General features: G+C 44.1%; 1 protein-coding gene across 3 annotated transcripts in view; it reads left to right on the top strand.

Annotated features, from left to right (window-relative positions):
- CASP8AP2 (caspase 8 associated protein 2) overlaps positions 1 to 22,746 on the top strand; it is a 210,286-nt gene that overhangs the window by 79,256 nt on the left and 108,284 nt on the right. For 2 of the 3 annotated variants that reach the window (XM_085611156.1, XM_085611155.1), the window contains exons 2-3: positions 10,599 to 10,673; positions 21,349 to 21,426. In XM_085611156.1, the coding sequence (XP_085467282.1) occupies positions 10,619 to 10,673; positions 21,349 to 21,426 (133 nt within the window). In that variant the 5' untranslated portion in view covers positions 10,599 to 10,618. The remainder of the gene's footprint in view (positions 1 to 10,598; positions 10,674 to 21,348; positions 21,427 to 22,746) is intronic. The other variant, XM_085611157.1, reaches the window with a different exon arrangement.

Here is a 22,746-nt window from a genome sequence, read left to right as displayed (position 1 = left end):
ACTTGGGTTAACTTGTAGCTGTTCTTTCTCACAGTAGTATCTAGAATATCTTGGACTCCTGTATCTTTCTGTTAGGGATCCACTAGCCCTGATGGATGTTCCAGACCTAGTAGACTTATTATTGAGGGCAGAAACATGTTGGCAAGTTAGGGATGGACTTGAGTCATTGTACTCAACGAATTCCATCACTTGATCGGTTTTTGGTATTCCCAGGGTCCTCACTAATAAAGGTAATAACCGAGGAACCCGCAGGTATTTTTAATTTAACTGGATCCCATTTTTGTCCTGTAAGTTTTATGTAAGAACTCCCTCTTACCGCCAAGTCTTCGTGGAAGTTGAGTCTGCCCTGGTAGTACCATCTTACCAGGGTGGGGAGAGGATACCGATGATGAAGCATGCCACTATAATGTGTGTGAGGCATCCTCTTCCATTGAGGATCGATCCCCTGGATTGAAGAGTCCCACATGACCTGTAGTAGGTAGCACCCAACCTGATCCCGGGTCTTACGCATATTTATTTCTATCGGCAACCCTTTTTTTTGGGGGTTAATTCTTGCCTCTTTGTCTGCCTGTCAGGTCGTGCCGGCATCAGTGGGGCAGTGCCTTTTATTTTCACGCAGCGAGGTGCTTACCCAGATCTTGAATGTCCAAACACAATACAGCTTCAGGGTCAACAGATCAGTACAGGGATCTAGAAGGCAGCGCCGTGTTTGAATGCTCCTTTTCCTCAAGGGAAGTCTTGACGCCTCCGCTCAAGCACAATGCTCCAGGGCACTCCGCCACTAGCTTGCCAATCACTATTTGGCCCAGGGGCCACACCATATGGAGTGGTGCCTACACCCAAACAGATGAGGTGCCCCACTACCTGCATATCCCTTACTTCAGCCTTGGTCAGAATTCTATTGCAGGCACCCTCCACCTCATGGTGCCCTCCAGGGGCCTCCTAATACCATGAAGCACCACCCAAACCAAGCAGCTGGCAACAGAGGTAACTCTCCTCGTAGGGTCTGCTCCAAGTAATAAGTTCCCTGACGATTCAAAGCATGGCAGAAGGAACCAGTGTTTAGTGTTTTCGGCCCTCCAATGTCCTCCTGGGCAGAGAACGACAGGGTGCTGGGCAGTGTATCTGCCCGGGTCTCTGCTGCATCGCCAGAGTCCCCAGCTGCTCAGCCAAAGAGAGCAGTACCTGGGAGGCCATGCCGCCTAATTTACCCAGGTTCCAGATGCTGCTGCGGCAGCCCCAATGTCTCAAGTCCTCTCGCGGCCAGAAAGTAGGTAGTTGGTTGCGATATCAGATGGTTTCAGGGTAGGGGGTTTCAGGGTAAATGAAGACTTATTGGATGGATCATATCAGGATTTTGAAGGGGGCCAGCACAGCAGAGTTGAATGAGAATGTTGTCACTCCACCAACTTATTCTTAACAAGCCAGTCTAACCACTATTTTAGACCATTGCACATGAATTTCTGATTCCAAACATTCTTATCAGTCCACTTGTGATAAGTTGACATTTCATCCCACATGGGTTTCCAAATGAAGGTGGGATCTGACTTGGGTACCAACTTCATATCACTGTACATGAAGGCCATGTGGAAGGAGTGTGGCGTGAACTACAAATTCACCACCCCCAGAGTAATGGGATGGTTGAGAGATTCAACCGAACCCTGAAGGGCATGATTGGGGGCCTTTTGGAGCCCATGAGGCGTAAGTGGGAATAGCAGCCCCATGGATCACCACTTTAATTGCTTTAATTGAAAGAGTGATGTCACCTACCTGGTGGATTTGTACTCTCGTAGGAACCCCTTGTGGGTCCTACATGTAAACCACCTCACACCACACTTGAGAGGTCTGAGGTAACAATGCTTTTGGTTACTGGTGATGGGGTAGAAGAGAAGATTGAACCTCTCCCCGACCTCCTGCCTGCCTAGGAGCAGGATGGGTCAATAGAGGGTGTGATACTCACCCTTAGTCTGACCCTAGAACAGTACAGTGACACTCCCCAACTGCTGAGGCAGTGTGCTACTCTGTTCTCACTCACCCCAGAAGTCACCCATTGGTGTACTCATGACATTGCTATTGGGATAGTCCACCTATGAAGCACAATTTGTACAGGTTGACTGGCCGAGTGAGGGCAAGCAACAAGGAAGAGGTTTCCAAGATGTTGGCTTTGGGGGTGATTAAAACCTCTAGCAGTCCTTGGACCAGCCAAGTGGTCCTTGTTCCCAAAGCTGTTGTGCCCGGTGCCACACCTGAATTGCGGTTCTTCATCTACTGCCATGGGCTCAATGCTGCTACCAAGACTGACATGCGCCCCATCCCCTGATTTGATGAGTCCATTGATCGGCTGGGAGCTGCCAAGTTCCTCAATACGTTTGATTTAAAGTCTTGGTACTGGCAGATTGACTTCACCAAAGAGACACAACAGAGGTCAGCGTTCTCCGTGCCAGAAGGTCACAACCAGTTCTGGGGTATGCCTTTTGAGTTCAAGAATGCTCCCGCCACATTTCAGAGATTGGTCAATCGGGTCCTGACTGGGTTGGAGAACTTAAGTGCCGCCTACCTTGACGACATTGCAGTCTTCAGCTCCAGTTTGGAGGACCACTTACACCTCTGGGAAAGTTTGAAGGCCCTGCTGAAGGCAGGTCTCACTCTGAAGGCCAGATAGGGCAGAGGTCTGTGGTATACTTGAGACATCAGGTAGGAAGCGGGTGGCGCCCCCACAACCCAAGATTGACACCATTCTGGCTTGGGTACCCCCAGAGATGAGTCTTCTTAGGCCTCACCGGGTACTAACACAGATTTGTCAATGGGTATGGCACCATTGTTGCCCCCTTGACAGGGCTGCCTTCAAGGAAGCACCCACGTCAGGTGAGCAGGACTGAGACATGCCAGACCGCTTTTGACACCCTGAAAGAGGCCATGTACACGGTGCCTGTGCTCCAGACTCCTGGCTCCTCCAAGGAGTTTGTGGTGCAGACTGATGCTTCAGAGCATGGTATGGGGGCCGTGCATTCACAGCTGAACGAAGAGGGCCTAGATTACCCATAGCCTTCATTAGTAGGAGGTTACTTCCCTGGTAACAGAGGTGCAGCATTATTGAAAGAAAAGCTTTTGCTGTGGTCCGAGCGCTGAAGAAGCTAAGACCCTAATTGTTTGGGACTCGCTCCCAAGTTCAGACAGACCACAGACCCCTCAGATGGTTGATGCAAATGTGGAATGGGAAACCAAAACTGCTGAGGTAGTCAGTCTCCCTACAGGGAACGGACTTTATAGTAGAATGCGCCCTGGCATAGAACACGCCAACGCTGACGGTCTGTCCAGGTTCTTCCGCCTTAGTAAAGAGAACTCCCATGACGTTGGGTGGTTCTCCCCACTTTCAGCCAGGGAGACATGTGTTAGACCTGGCACCTTTTGGTGTGATTTCCCCTGTCTTTTTGCTTCGCACCACTTTTTTTGTCTGCTGCATTTCGTTTTTGTTGGTTTTGAAACTCTGGCACTTTACCACGGCTGGTATGCGCCAGGTATGCTCAGACGGGAGTCCTGGGCTCACTGTGCCACTGGAATCAAGCTATCCTGGCTGAAGAGGGTGAAACCCCGAAACCGGTCCTATGCTTGTTTCCAGTCCAGGGAGGACCTTGCTTTGCAGTTCGGGCTGGACTGCTCCCATGAGGCACAGGGTCAAGACTGATTTGCATATGGCCAGGTCTAAACTGGGGTGGCATGGTGAGCAAAATAATTATGGATTTAACCCAGATCTCTTGACTGGGGGTGAATGTTTTGATTTGTTCTGCATTCCGTCCATCAATTGTCTTTTACTTTACCACGGCTGACCAGTGCTAACGTGCAAGTGCTCCCTTTGTAAATTGTATTGCTGATTGGTTTATCCATAGTGACATAATTGATTTAATAGTAAGTCCCTAGTAAAGTGCACCAGGGCCTGTAAATCAAATGCTACTAGTGGGCCTGTGGCAAGTGGATGCAAGTGCACCCACTTGCCAGACCCAAACCTTCCAGTTTGTTACATGTAAGGTACCCCTACAGTAGGCCCAAGGCAGCCCCATGTGCAGGGTGCAGTGTATTTAAAAGGTAGGACATGTACTGGTGTGTTTTTCATGTCCTAATAGTGAAATACTTCTAATTTAGTTTTTTACTATTGGGCTATCTCTCCCATAGGGTAACATGGCGATTTCCTTGAAATATCTTTTAAGTGCGATTTCCGATTGGGAGCAGATAGAGATTTGGAGTTTGGGTTTCTGAACTTATAATTTAAAGTGTCTTTTGGTGAAGTTGGTTTATTTCCATGCTTAACCCTTCTGTGCCTCTGCCTGCCTGTTAAATCCATGTCTGGGTGAGGAGGACAGTTGGACTCTTGTGCATTCACTCTAGACAGCCACGCAAAGGGAGCTTAGGTGTGCCTTGCATATCCTGATGGCCCATCATCAGGCTTTTGAGCCTTCCTGAGCTAGAGCGGTTAAGGAGTTGCCCCTGACACTTGACTAGGGTTGTGCCTGCCCTCATACAAAGCAGTAGTGAATCTGGAGCCAGATCATGTAAGGCAGGGTCTTGTGTACTGCAAAGACTTTCCTTTGAAGTTTGCCTACTTCAAAGGCAGAAACTGTTATAAGTACTGGGACTGTGACATCACTTCAGAACACTTCTGGATTAAGCACATTCTGCCAGAAAGAAAAGCTGTGTTGCTGTTCAAGTGTCCTGGCTGGGGGCTATGGGGTGGTCGGGTGGGGGGCGTTGAGGAGGGGGACTAACCTAAAAGCAATTGAGGGAAAACTAATACACACAACCTATCACTTCACAGGTACTTAAGAGAGGCCTGCTGTGTGACTTTGTTCAGTCCCTGGAGCCAAGAGATATGCATGCACTGCAGGAATGTTGGATAAGTTGGTCTGTCCCAGTATTTACACAAATAATTTAAATTCCACTATTTTGTTTTATTTCTTTTATAGCGCTATAGCCCTACTCATCATAATGCAAAGTGTCAGAGTGATTTATATTATACATTGACAAATCATGTGTGTGTAAATCAATGTATGTGATGTGTTACATGAGTGAGCGAGGGGTGCAATAGAAGGACTGCAATTTATTAACTGCAAGTAACAAAAGGGTCTCTTGTTTCAGGGATTCTGCGCAAACACAGAACTATACGTAGGATTAGGAGACCTTACTACATAGGGACTACCACCTTAGTACCCATGAGCCCAGGACCGACTAGCTATAGTGCCTCACTTGCCCATCCTACTCACTCACAGAGGAACAAGTGATTAGACACCTCAGAACACAACACTCCCGACTGTCTCAGGAATCGCAGTTACAAGACACACCCTTTTTGCTCACACTCTTGTACTCCTGTACTTTTAAAAAATATTTATTTTAACGAACGTGCTCTAATGTGCAGTATACGTGCCACAATAAGCAGAAAAATGCATAACACAAATACGGTCTGCATAGCAAGTAGTCCACAAATTATAAAAGGAGCTGTCGTAGTGAGTGACAGCGTAGACTAACCTCCCTCCCTTTGCACAAAAGCAGGATGATTATATATTAGAAGATCTCTGGGTGTTATCTGAAGACCCTCATACCTCAGTCTATAGATGGTAGATCGACTTCATAGGTGCTGTTATGCTCTTCTTCCTGGAAAGGTCCATCTCCGTGTGTGCTACCTATCCATGTATTCCAATATGACCAAAGTACGTATTCCCAAACACCAGCTGCATCTGTATGTTTTGTTTAGGTGCTAGGGCCTGACCAGAACAGAATAACAAGGGGCATTGTTGCTCAACCTTGTTCACGATGTTCAGACTAAATCCCAGGAACATGCAAAGCGTGAACCCAGCGATAGGTCCTCATGTGAAAATATCAAACGCATTTGCAAAATAAACTTGTGTAGTGACGTGCACAAAGCAGCGGAATGTCTGTAGTGTGCTCATGCTAACTTAGAGAAGACGACAATGTCACTATGGGCCACGTGACACTTTTATTAAAAGCAGTAACCCATTTACCCATCTGCATAAATCTTGCTAAACCTATAACAACCGAGCGCGCATTGACTATTGAAATAAATGTGAAAAAATACTAGCTTCATCTTCTGTTTTTGCTTGCGACAAAACAAAATGTTTATAAAATATAAAATTAGAAAGAAAAAAAATATCGATAAATACAGACGAAAATGTTAAAAAAATAAATGTCATAACACCTGGAGCCCTACTTATTTATGAAAGGAGATTTGTAAGTATTCTTCCAATCAAGCTTTGTTGCTTTCGCGTGGTTCTGCTTCCCAGTTTTTTTCATTTCGTGTGTGAAGTTTCATTGATTTTGTCAAGAGTAGCTTGTATACTTTGGAAACCAAATGGCCAGCTTTACATAAGCTAGCAATAAGGTTAGGTAGTGATGGGTCTTTATTTAGAACTGAGTCTTTTAAATAATTGAACCTTAAGTTTTAGAAATTTGTAGAAGTCGAGGTTTTCCAACAGAGGTAGTGCTCTTGTAAACTGGAGAAAGGGAGTGGAGAGGTCCCGGCAAATAAGTGCTTGACCAGATTGATTCCTTTCTTTTACCAGTCTATCCACATAAGTGATTGTCCATCAATTATAATTTTAGGGTTGATCCACATGGATGCCTGATTGGAGTTGTGGATCCTTATTTTTGAATGGTAGTCCATTCTCAGTATAGTTTTTTTTTTTTTAGTATTATTCATGTTGTATTTAGAATGGTGGGTAAATGTATTTCATCGTTGGATATGAGCAAATAGGTTTAGCATCCAGTAGCGATTTTTCCAAACCACCCATGCTGGCGCGTAGTCTGACTCAACAATGAACCATTTAATGCCTTGTTTTAACAAGAATGCTGTTTGATAGTTCCTAAAGTTAGGGAGGCTAACACAACCCCCATGTCCTCAGGAAGCCTACATTTTTTTAGTTAAATTCTTGGTTTTCTGTTTTGCCATAAGAATTTGTTAATGATAGTGTCAATTTTGGATAAAAAGTAGCTAAAGATTGCTAGTGGGAGTATACTGATTAAAGGGCTGACTATAGGAGTAATCTTCATTTTAAGGTACTCTGCTCTTCCCCACCACAAAAGAAATTTTGGTGACTAATCGTCAAGATCTGTTTGAGTGTGGTCTTTTCATTATGCTTAATGATGGTAATTAGGTAATTGGACAATTCGATCCTTAAGTATTTGATGCCACCAGACTGCCATGTGAGGACGGAATTTCATAATATTTCTTTATTTCTGTGATTATTCAGAAATTCAACCTCAGATTAGTGTTTATTAGCAAATAACCTGATACCACTGAGAAGCCCCTGATTGATATCATGAAGGCAGTAATGGAAGAGGGGGGCATCTTCCGGGATAGTTAAACTATCATCTGCATAAACAGCTATTTTTATGGTGATAATTCCAAATAATACACCATCTATGTCTGTATTTTCTCTAAAGTTATGGAGAAATGGTTCTAGGGCCAAGAGGAAGAGTTAGGGTGAAAGAGGGCAACACTGCCTGGTTCCTTGGTTTAGAGAAAAGAGGTTGGAAATCGTTCCCCCTGCTTTAACCCTAGCAACCGTGTATAGTGCCATTAGCATTTTGATCAATTGTTCACCCAAATTAAATTTCCTAAGGACCGATTCTAAATAGTACCAATCTACTTTGTCAAATGCTTTTTTTGCATCTAGTGTGATTGCAACTGAAGGGGTGTTTAAGATTTTGGCTTTCTAATTGACGTGACAAAGTATTCTTGTATTGTTGCTGGATACTCTGTTTTTTAGGAATTCCACTTGTGATGGGTGAATGAGTGTAGATATGAATTTTTGTAGTCTGGAGGAAAGTATCACAGCATACATTTTGCCATCTACGTTTACCGATGAGATTGGTGTGCAATGTATTTGTAGCATTGCATCTTTCCCTTTCTTTGAGGATCATATGTTATGAAGGCCTCCACTGGGGGGCCTATGAGTTGACCTGTACTGGCAAAGTGGGTAAAAAGGTTTAACATTGGAGGGATAACCTAGGTGGAAAATGTTTTTAAAATTGTGCTGGATACCCGTCAGAGCCTGGGGCTTTTTTACTTTGAGCTTTTTAATTGCATTAGCTATTTCCTCTTTCACTATCTGGCTGTTAATCAATTTCTTTTCTTCTTCTGTTAGTTTGGGTGAATTGGGCATAATGAAGGTATGCACCACACTTACTTTTGGTCTATGGTATTCTAGGTACTTTGTTGTCAAACCACCTATTTAGGATCAGTCTTGGAAAAAGTAATTTGTCCGATGCCCAGGACATATTGTTTGGGGTGAAGGGCAACGAGCTTTCATGTGCATTTTGTCCTCGGGACAAGTAGGCCCAACCCCCTACAGCACAAACCCTTTGGCTGCTAGTTTACAGTACCGCATTATGGATCCTTGTCTTTAGTTAAGGTAGTATTTGTATCCATATGTTATTGCTGTTCAGGCTTGTTTTTATGGTTCATTAATGCAAAGCCTTTACTATTAGGGTGAGCACTTAAAGTAAATGTAGTTAGCTCCGACTGCACTACTGACAGCGGTTCTGTAGGTGTACACACATTTTAAAAGCTTACCAATATGAGGCTATGTATAATGCTCCCAGAATGCTCTCTGGTACGATGCAAATTTTTGCAGAAGCTTAAAAGCAAGATTGATGATTTGTTGCTTTCAAAATAAAATGTTGACAAAAAAAATACTAGTAGGAAAAAATCATTTAGCTAACGTACTGTAAATGTTTAGGTACCTTTGCGGCATCATTTAGTAAAATGTGTTGATGTATGCTAGTATGTCCCAAAAATATTCATAATGAAAAATAAGTGAAGCCAGTTTCAATAAGATTATAGGAAACCTAAAAATAAACAAACCTTGGCAAATCCATAGGTCTCAAATTGGTGGTCAGCCTTTTGGTTTTGTCAGTGGGTGGCTTGTTTTGGCATGGTTTTTGTGAAGCTTTATTGGTGTGGGAGCTGCTGGGCCCTCACCATTATAACAAACATTGGCAATAGTAATAATAGTTTTTGGTCTCAAAAAGCACACATTGCCACATTAGTTCCTGGCACTGAGCAAAACTACTTTGTGTGCCGATATGCTCCTTGTGAAAGAGCAGAATGCTGTCACTCACAGTGAAGACAGCCGATAGAAAGAATGTTAATAAACACAAAAGGTCATGGTTAAAGCCAAACCTAATTAGAGACCTAATTGTTACAGAGTCTCAAAAGTGCACCCATGGTATATGTCCTTGCGTTAAGTGCAAATGTACGGCATTTGTGAATTCGCAAGAATTTACAGAAGTAGGCCAAGACATCGTACTCTTTGAAAATATTTGTGAACTGCAATTTAGCATGAGCAAATATACACATGCCGATTTGCTCATGCAAAAATCTGAGTGTTTGCAAGTTCACTTTCTCTTGAACCACTTTTTTCCCTAGCCTGGAAGAAGTTTTACATCTGTCATTGTCCGGAGTACATTTTCAAGCTTTCTCAGTATAGGGAAAGATTAGAGGAGAGTTGGTGAAACCCTTAAACATGTACGTTAGTAGGTTTGCACAGACTCAGAATGGCATTCTAACCCTGGAACTATTGCTAACCACTGCCTTCAGCCCCAGTATGTATATCTACAGAAACACAGCAACAGAAGGGAATTGCTAGTATTCAAATGCTACTATGAGATGAGCTCTGGCATCAGTGAGGTTATATCTGCGCTCTTTTATAATGAGATTGCTGCCACAGTCTGTCGCTGCATTACATGGCACCAAAGGGACAAGTGGATTTTGTTACAGGACAAGTAGATTTAGGAAGCAACTGGCCCCGTGGATAAGTAGATATTTTATTAAATTCCATACCCCTGATAATTTAAGATATTGGCAAGATAACACCACAATATGTGATGGCTTGAGTTTGAGGGTCATGTACTGAGTAGTGCAACAAAACGGAGGGTCATATCATTATTGTCCAACCAATGATATAAGCTGTGTGAAAAATTCTGATTGAATTAAGTTGAAATATTTATGGATCACTTTTAATATTTTTACAGTCTCCTGTTTTTAGTACATTTCTAAACTACTCTTGTACTACAGATTTAAGAAAGCAAAGCCTCAGTACTTCAGTAGGCTAAACAAATGTGCGCCTCTCATAGCAGTTTCTCACAATATTATTTGGTTTGTCGGAGCTTATGCTTTTACTTTTGTTACAAAGGAAATATTGTTTTAAACCATACTCATCTACATTTTTGTGACCACATTAGTGTTTTTTCTTGATGCAGAATGTGTTTTCTAATTTTTGTGGGCGTTTGTTTTTTGTCGTTTTTGCATTTGCTTCATCAGAACCATACAGTGGGATGGAATAGTCTTTTTATTCTGTTAGCATAATTAGTGGCACTGAGTGATGACAAGAAAAACTATGTTTCAGGTAACGTTTTCTTTATAAAACAGGTATTCTCCAGTGCGTCTTTATTTAAGTAACTCAATTGAGCGTTGCCTTTACCAACAAAGATGATGCTTCAATTGTAAATTAGCTCCCAAAGTCTGACTAAAATTTGTGAATAGTGTTTTTCCTTGCAGTCATTTCTCAAAGTGTTTTTTTTTTTTCCAGCGATGGAACAATTGTAAAGGATGGATACTATGGCTGCAGATGATGGTGATATGACCTTCTTCGACAGTCTCACTGGTAATGTATTTCTATATAAGCTGCAAGAAAAAAAAAAGAAATAATCTCAACACACGTTCAGATGTTTCCTGGCACAAGCAACATATAATTCAATCATTGAAAATGGACAAAGTGAATTAGTATTAACCTCCACCTTCTGATAAATGTCATGATAATGTTCCAGTGTGTGAATGGTTCCTAATGTTTGGTTATGAACTCTGCTGGCGGTTGTGTTTTGTAATTTAACAACTTACATTTTTCACAAAGTGGGACCCAAGAATTGGCATTTATCCTGGGTTTCTGGTACAGTGGTTGGTTCCTGATCGATATGTTTGATGGCCACTGCTGTTCACCATAGATTCTTCAGTACTCTTACATCCTTAAAGATAAGCAAGTGCCCTTTTGTACTCTTAAGTCTGAGGATAGGTCAGTAAAGCAGTCAAGGCATACTCTATAAAATGGTAGAAGCTTTTGAATTTTGATATATAGTGTGACACCTGAGTATATCTCTCACAGTAGATACATTATAAAATAAATACATATTTGTATATGTGTGTGTGTGTGTGTGTGTATATATATATATATATATATATATATATATATATATATATATATATATATATTGAGTTCCACAATGCAACAACGCATCCGATGCACTCCTTCCCAATGAAAGTCCAAACACAGTCTTGCGGCTTCACGGTGGTTTATTCATCAAAATCAAGCCACTTTTACCCAACGCGTTTCGGCGTAACCGCCTTGATCACGGGTAGTTACACGCTTAGTGCTTTACAGATTTTAAACAAAAAACGTGACGAAAATAATAAAAAAAACAGAAATAGGACGTATACATAGGAACTTCAATTCATAGTTCCTGAATTGTCAGCCATCTCGAAGAGGTGCAATTTACATACAAAGAACTGCAAAATTATAATAGTTCTTCTATTAATGACCCTTCTAAACATTCATCCATGTATAAATACAATAATTTGAAAACCTGCGCATAACATCAGTAATTGTCGTCACCTTAGATCGTAAACATATAATATGTACTAAGCTCGCACGTGTTATGAACTAAATGCTTGTATTTTATACTCAAGTCTCAGAGATGTCTTGTGCATAATTTAATTATGTGTGAGAGTACTAACAGCTGCCTTACGATAAGTATCGGTTTTGGGTCTTTCAACACAACTTTATTACTATTTCTAGTAGTAACAAACAGTAAGCGCTGCTTATGAATAGAACATAGTTAAGTTTCTACTGAAGAAAGAGGAAGAGCGAGAAATCTAGGTAAATCCCTACTCTCTAAGTACTGGCCTCTAATCAAGTGCAAGCATATCGTAAATAACAGACATCACTTTAGTAGGTATTGCAAATACAATAATGTCACAGGAAAGCTACAGTAAACATTCCTGAAACGCTAGGTACAAATTTCTGGCTTATACTGAAATTCACGAGAATACCTTAAAATATCATAATGTCAAAGTAAACACTTTCGAAATGCTGCAAATGACAAGGCAGAAATTACTGCAGAGATAAAGCATCATTATCCTCCACCATATATTGATAAACATATCTCATTAAGAGTATATGTAAAAAATATTATGATTCCATAAAACCCCAGTGGGTGAAAATAAGTATTTGAAGAAATATTAAATAAGAATTTTTCATATGTGTAGAGGTATGCCAACTAAATGAAAACCCCAGTGGGTAAGCATTAAGAAATTAAGCAAAAAAGAAATATTCATATGCTTATCAATTTGTGCAATGTGTTCAGATAAATTCTAAATTTTGTAATTTTTTAGTTTATAAATGCATTATATAACCCCAGTGGGTTATTGAATTCCTTTGCATAAACATCATGTCAGCATTAAAGACAAGAATGTGAACGGTGTAACAGCACAATAAAACCCCAGTGGGTGAATATTAAGTGATTAAGCAATTTTGTAACAACCATATGCTTATCCATTTTTTCAATATACTCAGATTTATGTTTTTTGATTTTTAATGCATTTTGTGTTTTTTGATTTTTAATGCATTATATAACCCCAGTGGGTTATTGGACTCCTTAGCATGAACATCATACCAGATTTAAGGCAAAAATTTATATTGAGTCTGATTAAGCAGTAAACCTTCATATGTCTGCACCATCTAGAAAAGTAAACAAAAATAGGATACAATTATAAATTGGGCCAATTACAAATTAATTGAAAAAAACTGTTAAAAACATGGATGTCTTTGTAGAAGTGTTAAAAGTCAAAATCCACATAATGTACATATTGCAAACAACCTAATTGAGGAGTTGGCTATTCACCAAGAAACCAGGCTAATTCTTCTTCAGAATTCAAACCCCATGGAATCTTGGTGTTGAGTTCTAAGATATAATGGGATTCAAGTTGTCGTAGCTTGCGAATTCTATCTCCCCCCCTGATGGTTGCCGGTATTCGGTCAATTACAAAGAATTTCAACAAATTGCGGTTGCTTTTGTGGAATTCCTCATAGTGTCGTGCTATTGGGGAGAGTTTGTCCTTATTCTGAATCGCCCTCATGTGTTCCAAGATTGGTTTCTTGGCAGCAAACATAGTACTTCCTACGTATCTCTTGGCACAAGGGCAATTCAGTACATATATGCAGTAGTCAGATAGACTCATTGAGAAACATTTAACTTGTCTATCTTCATCTGTGATAGGGTAATAAACTCTTTTCACATTTGAACTGAATTTGCAAGCTTTACACACCATACAGGTGTAGAAACCCTGAATGTCTGTAGTTACTGTTCTTGCATATATATATCAGGTTAAAATTCTCTTTAGCTGCCTTGCATTGGGGGGGTGTCGCGTGGTATCCGGCTAAATCAATCCTTCAATTACGCAATCTTGTCAGATGTAGCAGGTGCGCACGCAGCACTGTGAAAATACCTTATTAATGGAAAACAACTGCAAACAGCTTAGCAATGCGTTTCAGGCCTTGCTCACGCACACTGGTTCAAGTGTAAACCACCTCCATTAATGTACACAATGACAATGGAAAGAGGATTTACACAGTTCTTCACATTGAGCGATATGTTGGAAAGTTACCGTGTTTTCTTTAAACATAATATTGCAGTAACAAAAAAGCAACAAAGGAAACGAATGGCATAAATTCATATTGTTCCCAAGTAGGAATATAATATGCCTCCAACTATATCCTACATTGGCAGTACTCTGCCATAAAACAAGCATTGTGTTATAAACAAATCGTAATAAACAGAAATACATGTCCGAGAAAGCAAGTAGAAAGCCCGCCTTGTAAACCCATGTGTCAATCTTGCCCAAGTGGGCTTATCATGTACCTCAGCAGGTCCCTGATCTGATACTGAAGTGTGAAAAGGTAACTGTTCAGATACAAGCTCAAGTGGGCATCAGTGGATTAATACAGTCCTCTCCATTAGAAATCTGGTGATAAAATTAACAAAACCTGATATCTCCTAGTGTCCAACAGAAACTAGTAGATGGAAGAGTTGGGTAGGTAGGACAGCCTTTCAATCAAAATCACAAAATATATGCATTAAATACGGTTCAAAAGAAAATCCGCATGTAATCCAGTACAGTCACGCTCTTTTCTGTCATAATCACAGTGATTAAGTAAGCTGAACTGCAAAGCAGAAATCACTGTATTAACATAATATAAAATAAAAGCTGAAGGAACAAGCGCATTGATGGTATGGCAAATGCAGTGTCCTCTCTCCATTTACCTGTACATGTGAAATGAATGAAAACCCTCAAACAAAACACAGTCCCCACACATTGGTATGTTTGCACAACTGCCACCATTACCAAACAAAAATAGATATAAGTAATAAGCAATCAAATTGACTAGATCATGAGCATTGCTGGTTAACCCGTACAGGGGTGTCTGCTTGAGAAAGGATAGACAAGGGAGGATAGCCCACCCCCGAGGGCGAAAGCGAACCATCTATGTATGTATAGTATCTTTTCATTTGGCCCCCTTTTCCATAGTGCACCAGCACCCTGCTCCCGGTAGATCCCGGGCGGTTCTCGAAGAACTGCTGGTAGTACTTTGAACCTTAGCCCACTACTACTCTGATCCCAGAAGGTAAACCTCTGCAACCGACTGTACCTACCTTTATGCATCTTTGACTTTATCTCCCATGGGATTGCAATGTGTGTAAAAGCGCACAGGTTTGAACATTTTCTTACCTGTGAATATTTGTTAGACCTGTCAGCCCTTTGGGTGGTCCCTCCTCATCATTATTTATTTTGTCCCACTTTTGCCTCAAACCCTGTTTGAATTTTTCCTTTTTGGGAACCACCAGACTTTTTAGTGTTGCTGCAGATTCAGGGAGCCATTTTACCTACCCCTGAAACTTCTGTCTGAGGGCCTGAAGCACAAAATGGTGGCCACCTGTGACATCACCAGCATCCACTGGAACCTACCAGCACCTTCCAGAACATTCCAGAACCCTGTGACAGTTGGAGGCGGTTTGGAATGTTGGGGAGTTAAGAGAGAGAGTTGGCAGTTGGAGTTGGCAGTTGGCACCTGACTGGTGAAGAGAGAGCAGCACAACAGTGAAGGAGGAAGGAGTGAAGCAGCAGGGGTGGAAACTTGTGCCTGGAGTGGGGTCCATAAACCCACCCTTGATACTAGTCCCTACTGATGGATCCCAGCCTGTAGCCCTGTGTGGGAAGAAGCCAGAAAAACTCATCCTAAGGACCTGGACAGCAGGAACAGGCCTTAGAAGCAGAAAGCAGCAAGATCCTGACCTGGAAACTGGTTTCCCTGGAGTCCGGCGTCGAGTAGCCTAAGACCTGGAGCCCGAGGTGGAGAAGCGGCGCTGACTGAAGAAGCAGACGTCGTACCCGGAGCCGCCTGAGGTCGTGAGAGGGCGCCGACGGAGGTCGTGAGGAATACCAAAGGTCGAGGAGGAAGTTAACCGAGGTCGAGTGAGCGGCGTCATCGGAGGAGTGAAGTCCGCCCTCCGGAGTCGTCGGAGACCGAGGTGAAGTGTACCGGAGGTCGGGAGTGAGGATCGCACTCCGGAGTCGCCCGGAGCCTGAGAGGAGGAGCACCGGAGGTCGGGGGTGAGGATCGCACCCCGGAGTCGCCGGAAGTCGACATCGAGGCCAGGCCGGCCGACGTCATCGAAGCCGAGAGCGCCATCGGACCGGAGCCGCCCGAAGTCGACACCGAGTAGAGACTGCCCGACGCCGTCGAATCGGAGGTCGAGATCGAACCGAGGCCGCCGACATCGGACCGGAACCGCCTACCGGCGTCGTCTAGAACTGACATTGTGCCGAGGCCGCCGAGACCGAACCGGAACCGCCTCACGGCATCGACACGACTCCAGCGGCGTCGGAACAACAGAAAAAGGGCAGTAAGTGGAGTAGAGGGCGCCTAAGGCCCTGTGGAGACCTGAGAGACTGCTCTAAGGGGCTAGGGAGGTGCTGGAACCAACCTGACTGTGCCAGGGGTGAATTGGGACTAACCTAGAGAGGTTGTGTGGAGAGAGAAAGCCAGGGCACTGGTATTCCCCCCTTGATCTACCTCAGTTTAGGCCTCAGCCTTGTCCCAGCCAGGGAGTAGTACCCCTCAAGCCTTCCACAACCCTACAAGCTGTGCCTGGGCCAAATCAGCCCTTAGGAATTGAAAAGTAATCTGATTACATGAGTGCTGCTGTATACTTTTAATTATTTATTGGGGGCACTGTATTTATTGTGTTAACCTATTTATTGCTTCACTATATTTATTGGTCTACAGGACTTGTTGGTGTACAATATTTATTGGTTCAGTATTTAATGCCTCAGAATATTTAATTGCCTGTATTACCTGCACTTATATTTATGTCCCTTGTAGTTATGATCATCCCTATTTATTGAATCTCCAGACAGTATTTACTTGACCTGCACTATTTAAATTTGTATATTGTGATTGTCTTATTTATTTTTCCAATCAGCAACTGAGAGAAAAAGATAAAGAAGAATATTTTCATAATTTTTACGGTGTAGAGTCGTTTTTGGAACGGATGCACGCATGGTTATTGTATGGGTATATTGTATGCTTAGCACGGTGCCTGTTTCCTGACCACTCGAGCCAAGCTACCACAGTGTGTTCGGGGAGTCCACCACCACCCTGCGGAGTGGGAGTGGGCTGTTTCCAACAATATTCATATAGAGAACTGTACTTACCTTGAACCGAATTTCTTGAGCTTGCAATGTACATAAAAAGTTTTATTTTTCTAAATTGGTCTCAGATTTATTCCTTGAGTGAGTGTCTCATTTATTCCTTCTGCGAGAACAACAAATGCGTACCACTATCCTCTGGTAAGCCTAACTGCTTGCCCACACTAACATAAAAGAGAGCGTTAGTATTGTCTACTTTAGCCTCTGTAAACAAATTGGGGACCCACTGGACTCTAAGCCCAGTGTACTTCATTTTAGTACACTATATAGAGAGGCAGCTTCCTATAGTACTCCTCTATCTTCCCCACAGCTGCCAGTGGCCTTTGCATAAAGCCCTTCAGCAGAAACTCTGTGTAGGCCATGTTAATCCGATCACACGCCACTATGCACATCCCGTCCTCCCCCGCAGTGAAAGAATGAGATTGTGGTTATTCCCTCTTTAACAGCCAAGACAGTATGCTGCCTGTCTTCTCTCCTACCCTAAAGTGCTGTTGCCGATACTTTGTGTGGCAGTATTTATCCTGGTGGGTCCAGGTGTCTCGAACTTGCCATTTTAACTGCGCCTGTCGTCTGCAGGCCTCAGGGTCTGGCTTAATGTGACTGTCTCCTTCTGTCAGCTGTCTCTCTAAGTCTGTGAACTCCCACTCCAGCTGCACCTGCACCCCATGGATGTACCCGATGCACTCCCCCCACCCCCCAGCGCTACCTTGTAAGCCTCCCACTCTCAGTGATATGCTCATTCTCCTGGAAGAAGAGGTTAGTAAAGTGTTTCACATGATCTCTGAATTCTACGCCCTCTAGCGCCTCCATGCGGAGTCTCCAAAGTGGAATTTTCTGTCTCATCTACCTGGAAAGTAGTGTGACCAAAAGTTGGGAGTAATCAGTTCAATAACCGATACGCTGAGTGTCGAAACATGTCTATATCCTTTTCCCTGCCAAATACCATATCTAGCCCACTGTGAACCTCATTTCAGGGCAGTATTAGGAAAACTTGCTGTCAGCTGAGTGATGGTGAGCCCTAATCTCACTTAGGTTTAGGCTCTCCATTACCTCTATCGGGGAGGCCACCATCAGGGGTTTATGGCCCTGCCTTGTGTGGGATGGGAGGGGAAGAAGCCCTGTCAAGGCGCCTGCCCACACCAAGCGCACATAGAGATACAGGACCACTAACTTCAGCATTTCTGGGTAGAGCTCTTTCTCATCAGTGTTAGATGCATAGGGATTTACTATACAGGTGTCTGTTGTGTCCAGTACACCCACAACAATTCATACCTTCCCTTATGGTCTGAGGCACCTCCTGTTGAAGGTAGGAAACCCCTGTTGCAATCCAGATCATCACCCCACGGGCATAATTTGAATACAAGGCTGCGTAGAGGTATCTTCTCCACCGCCTTCCCAGGTGCTGAACCTCAGCTTACAGCAGGTGTGTCTCCTGGAGGAGTACCACCTGCACTGTGTACCTCTGCAAATAGGAGTACAAACGATACCTCTTCGTACAGTTGTTCAGGCTCTACACATTCCATGTTACTGCTGTTCTGTTCATCTTACTCCGCTGGAGTTGGGGAATAGTCCTCCTGCAAGGGGGTTGCCATCTCCCTCCCCTAGTATTTCCAGAGCACAGTCAATGAGCCTTGAGTGCTATTCCCGACAAACTGTAAACTGTTCTTCCAATGGACCTCCCCAAACCCTCCCGTTCCACCCCCTCCCTCTGAGCAGACTTACCCCCATCCCCGACTGGGGTCCCGCTCGAGTGTAACATCTAGGAAGCCAAATATGGGTCCCTGTGTACCACTTCCATCCCACCCTCTTGTAACTTAATGCTAATTCAACTTTTACAGCTCATCCCATCGACCCCCACCCCTCCCTCCACCCACCTTATAGGGAGATTCCATACCAGCGCAGTTTCAACCACTGTGCCACTATGTTCCCCGATAACTAGGGGTCATAGTGCATCTTATTTTCCCTGCCACCGCAGCCCCATTTGTCCCGCCAATGCCTCATCATGCATGATGTTTCGCTCCGTCCAACAGCAGAGTCCAGGAGCTACATCCTCCCCCCCCCACCCCCCCCCCCCACCCCTCCCACTGGCTACAAGGGGCCTTCCCCCATTCTCACTAGGGGTGAGACTCTGTGTCTGTGGCACTCATGGGCCAGGGCTCAATCTCTTCAGTATGCTTTCCTATAAATTGCCTTCGGCCAGGATTAGTGTTCTGGTCTGCAGGGTCTAGGTCCTCTGGTGCATAGTAGTATGTTCTCCACATTGTGCCTCCGAGCAAATCGTGACCCTGGGAGATCTCGTCCGGGCCTCCTTCCGGCATCTACATTGTCTCCGGCGACTGCTACGCTGAGCCGGCCACCAAGGGCTCCCCGCTCCAGTTTTTTGCAACACCTCTAGCCACACCCATGCCTTGTCTGGAATGTCAAAGAAGTGGTCTCTGCCCTGCAAGATCACTTTGAGATGGGCCGGGAATAACATGTAACGAAGATTAAGTGCTTGAAGTTTGACTTTCACTTTCATGTAGGACTTGTGTTACATTTGTACTCTCCTCGTGTAATCTGCATAGATGGAGATAGCATTTTTCTTGAAGACCAATAGGCCAGCCTCCCTGGCTGCCCGCAGAATGCAGTCCTGATCCATTTAATTGAGGACCTGACAATCGGGGCCCTGGGGGCTGTTGTGGGCGTATGACATTGGCAGCAAAGTCAGGGCCCCACGGACTGGATCCTGTGCCCCAGGGTAAACACCTCAGAAAGGCGTTTTGGTTTCAGCACATTGCGAATCCATCTCTCCAAGAAGGGCACCATGTCAGCCCCCTCCGCTCTCCCTGGGAGACCCAGAAATCTTATATTATTTTGGCAGGATCGATTTTGCGCACCTTCTGCCCTTTCATCCAGTTGAGCGACCGTTGAGCGCAGAGAGGTCACCTGAGTGTTTAGCACTTGCATCTCAGTTTGTTGATCGGACACCGAGCTTCCCACTGTTTGAACCCTCTCAGCCACTTTGTGGTAGTCTGTGCGTACTAAGTTCACCTCAGTTGTGATTTCTGCTATCCTTTCCTCCAGTGCTTCTCTAGAGCGATGTATTGCTGAAAGGATTTCAGCTCCAGAGGGCTCCTCGGGCACTCCCCTGCTCCTGACCCCCCCCCCCCCGGGGTCCCAGACTGTTATGATACACTGTGGGGTCCATATATTGGATGATTGTGTTTGTTGCGATTTAGGCTGCCTGTACTTGCCCATGTTTACTCCAGGTAGCAGACGGTGACCCCCAGTTATTACGTTGCATTTCAGTCTGTGTTGAGACCAATATTCCAGGTTTCTTCCCCACATAGATACAGCCTCTCTAGGGGAAGTCCTGCGGGGCACATGCACCTATGCCTTGGGGCCCCACTTCCACCTTACAGGGCTCCCGCACCTTCTGTGGCCACTCCGTGTTTAACTTTGCCACCATACCTACTGCGGGCCAACTAGTCCTCCCAGAGTGCAGTGTCCCCCCCTCTCAGGCTTTCACCACAGCCAGGAGCGACCTCTCCCTCTGGGCATCAGGCCCCCAAATCCTCTGCGACCTTCTACTGCCACATTTTCTGTCATTACCCAGGTGGCACAAAGGGCTCTTCACGGTCTTCCTTCTTTCAGGCACGCCATAGGATAATCAGGGGTCCGTGCCCAAACCACAGCCAGCATCCGCTAGTCTCTGAGATACAGGTATCGCAGCAACACTTGCACTCTCATCGTGTGTTCCAGGGTCTCGACCCCTCCAACACATGCCACTCTCTCCCTGCAGTTTGGCCTCGCCTCTTTTGCCTCACTTCATGTGCCTCTCTGGGCCAAGCCCGCCTCCAGGGTCCCTGGCAGTTTGGGTACCGCCCCCTCCCGGTAATTGGGAGCAGTGCAGCCCCCCTGCTGATGGGTCTGCACTCACAGCTTCCCCACTGGGCAGTAGCCCCGTCCCCATGCCTTGGGCCCCACTTCTCACTAGGGCCAAGTCTCCGGTCCAGCCCCACCTAGGCCGCGACTCCTGCTCCAGGACCCATCATGACCAATCCGGAGCGGTCCCAGCCAAACAGGATTCCCCAGACCTTGCTGGAAAAACCACACCGCTGAGCTCACTGGCACCCAAGTCATCCCTCGAGCCACCTGACCCAGGCAGGGATGAGGCCTTGCTCTTGCCATCCCACTGCCGCTGAATGTTGCGGCTGTAGCGCATCCACATGTCGGGCGGCGCACAGAGGATTGCCTGGAGTCCTCCCCAATGGTATACTTTCTGGCCAGCGGGTTTTCATTCGAGCCTGCAGGAGTGGTCGGGGTTATGTACGCAGTCTTGCTTGGCCACGCTCTTTATCATATTTATTATTGTGTTATCACATGGTGCCTGTTTTTATCTGTTCATGTGTGATATGACTTTGTATTTGGAATGTTGCTGTTCATTGAGTGGATTTTTTAGAGTGGTACAAATGATCCTACTGGTCATATCTGAGGTTCAGACACACATTCATTAAAACAGGTTTTTTGATTTCCTTTAGCAGGTTCTCCTTATAAGGGTGATGATGACAATTCAGTGGACATATATGATGGTTTAGATTGTGTTCCATCTGTGTCAGGTAAGTTGACTCACACCTTTAGTTGGATTTATTTGATCAGATCAGTTAGACATGTTTATAAAAAATTGCTCTGTCTGAATTTTATTCTTGCTTCTTCTATTTTATCTTCTCTCCTGATTTACTTATCTGGTGTGTTTTTACTTTTCTCTATTGTGGGCTTCTCTCTTGCATTGTTTTCTGCCATTGTTCTCAGCTGCTATCATAGAAGTCATTTGTAATACTGAGTCAAAATGTAGTATAACACTTTTTATCTTCACATATGAAGAAAATATAATATATCAACGAATAACTTAATGAAAAATGTGGAATTCGCTGTGATATTTTTCAAATTTGAGTTTTGTATGTTCTTTACGTTATCGAAGAAAAGTTAGAGGGTGAGTCAATAAAAAGTATCTTAACAATCGCCGCCATCTTGATTTCGTATTTGTCATCTTGAGGTATTTATGAATACTCCCCAGTATTTCTTAAGGAAGGGAAGAGGTGTGGTGCAGCGGACAGGGCAGCTGACTCCGGAACCGGGGGGCTCACAGTTCGAGCCCTGGTGCCGGCGGCAGATCAGCACAGCACCATGTGACTCTGGGCAATAGCTCGCTTAATCTCCCCAACGCTCCCAGCGCCTTGACACTCTCGGGTAATTGTTCGCACTTTACAAATACTGGAAATTTACATTTAGTATTTAGAGTTTAAGTATATTAGAGAATTTCATTGACCACATTTCCAACTCAAGACATGTATACAGTCATGTGAAGAAAGTAAGTAATCCGGAAGCAAAAATTATAGCTATGACCACTAGACTTAGAGGAGAAATCTGCCCGTTAACTCCACTATCCCATCACAGATTTTGCTGTAGCAATGAAACCACACTGTCCCACTAACCTGTTTTGAAAAGATTTGCCTACGAGGTGATGCGACAAACATCAAATCCTTCGAGATAAACTTGAAATACCAGTGTCTGGACTGAACCTCGATGGCCCTAAAACCTTGCAACCTGTCTTACCACTGAGCAATTGCTTCCGTCACATAATTTATTCTTATAAACCAATCGTTTTCAGGGGTTAGTGATCCATGAACTAACTTTATTGTATATCACTGATTAAGAGTGGACCTGCAGTTCCATTTCTCCTTTGAATGGTCAGGAGGCAACCTGCTTAGAGTAATACAAAACATACTAAATAAATACAACACTGCACTATCTACAAAAAAAACACAAATGTGCCTGTACCTGACACAGAGGACCTCTCACTAAGTGTCAATAAAGAATTGCTCGGGTCTATTATGAAGACAAAACGCTGATGCCAGTATTCGTCCCTGTCACATTCT

This window comes from Triturus cristatus, chromosome 6 (assembly GCF_964204655.1).
Source record: "Triturus cristatus chromosome 6, aTriCri1.1, whole genome shotgun sequence".
Taxonomy (NCBI): Eukaryota; Metazoa; Chordata; class Amphibia; order Caudata; family Salamandridae; genus Triturus; species Triturus cristatus.
Note: the sequence above shows the minus strand (reverse complement) of the source record. Positions and strands in the feature narration are given on the sequence as shown.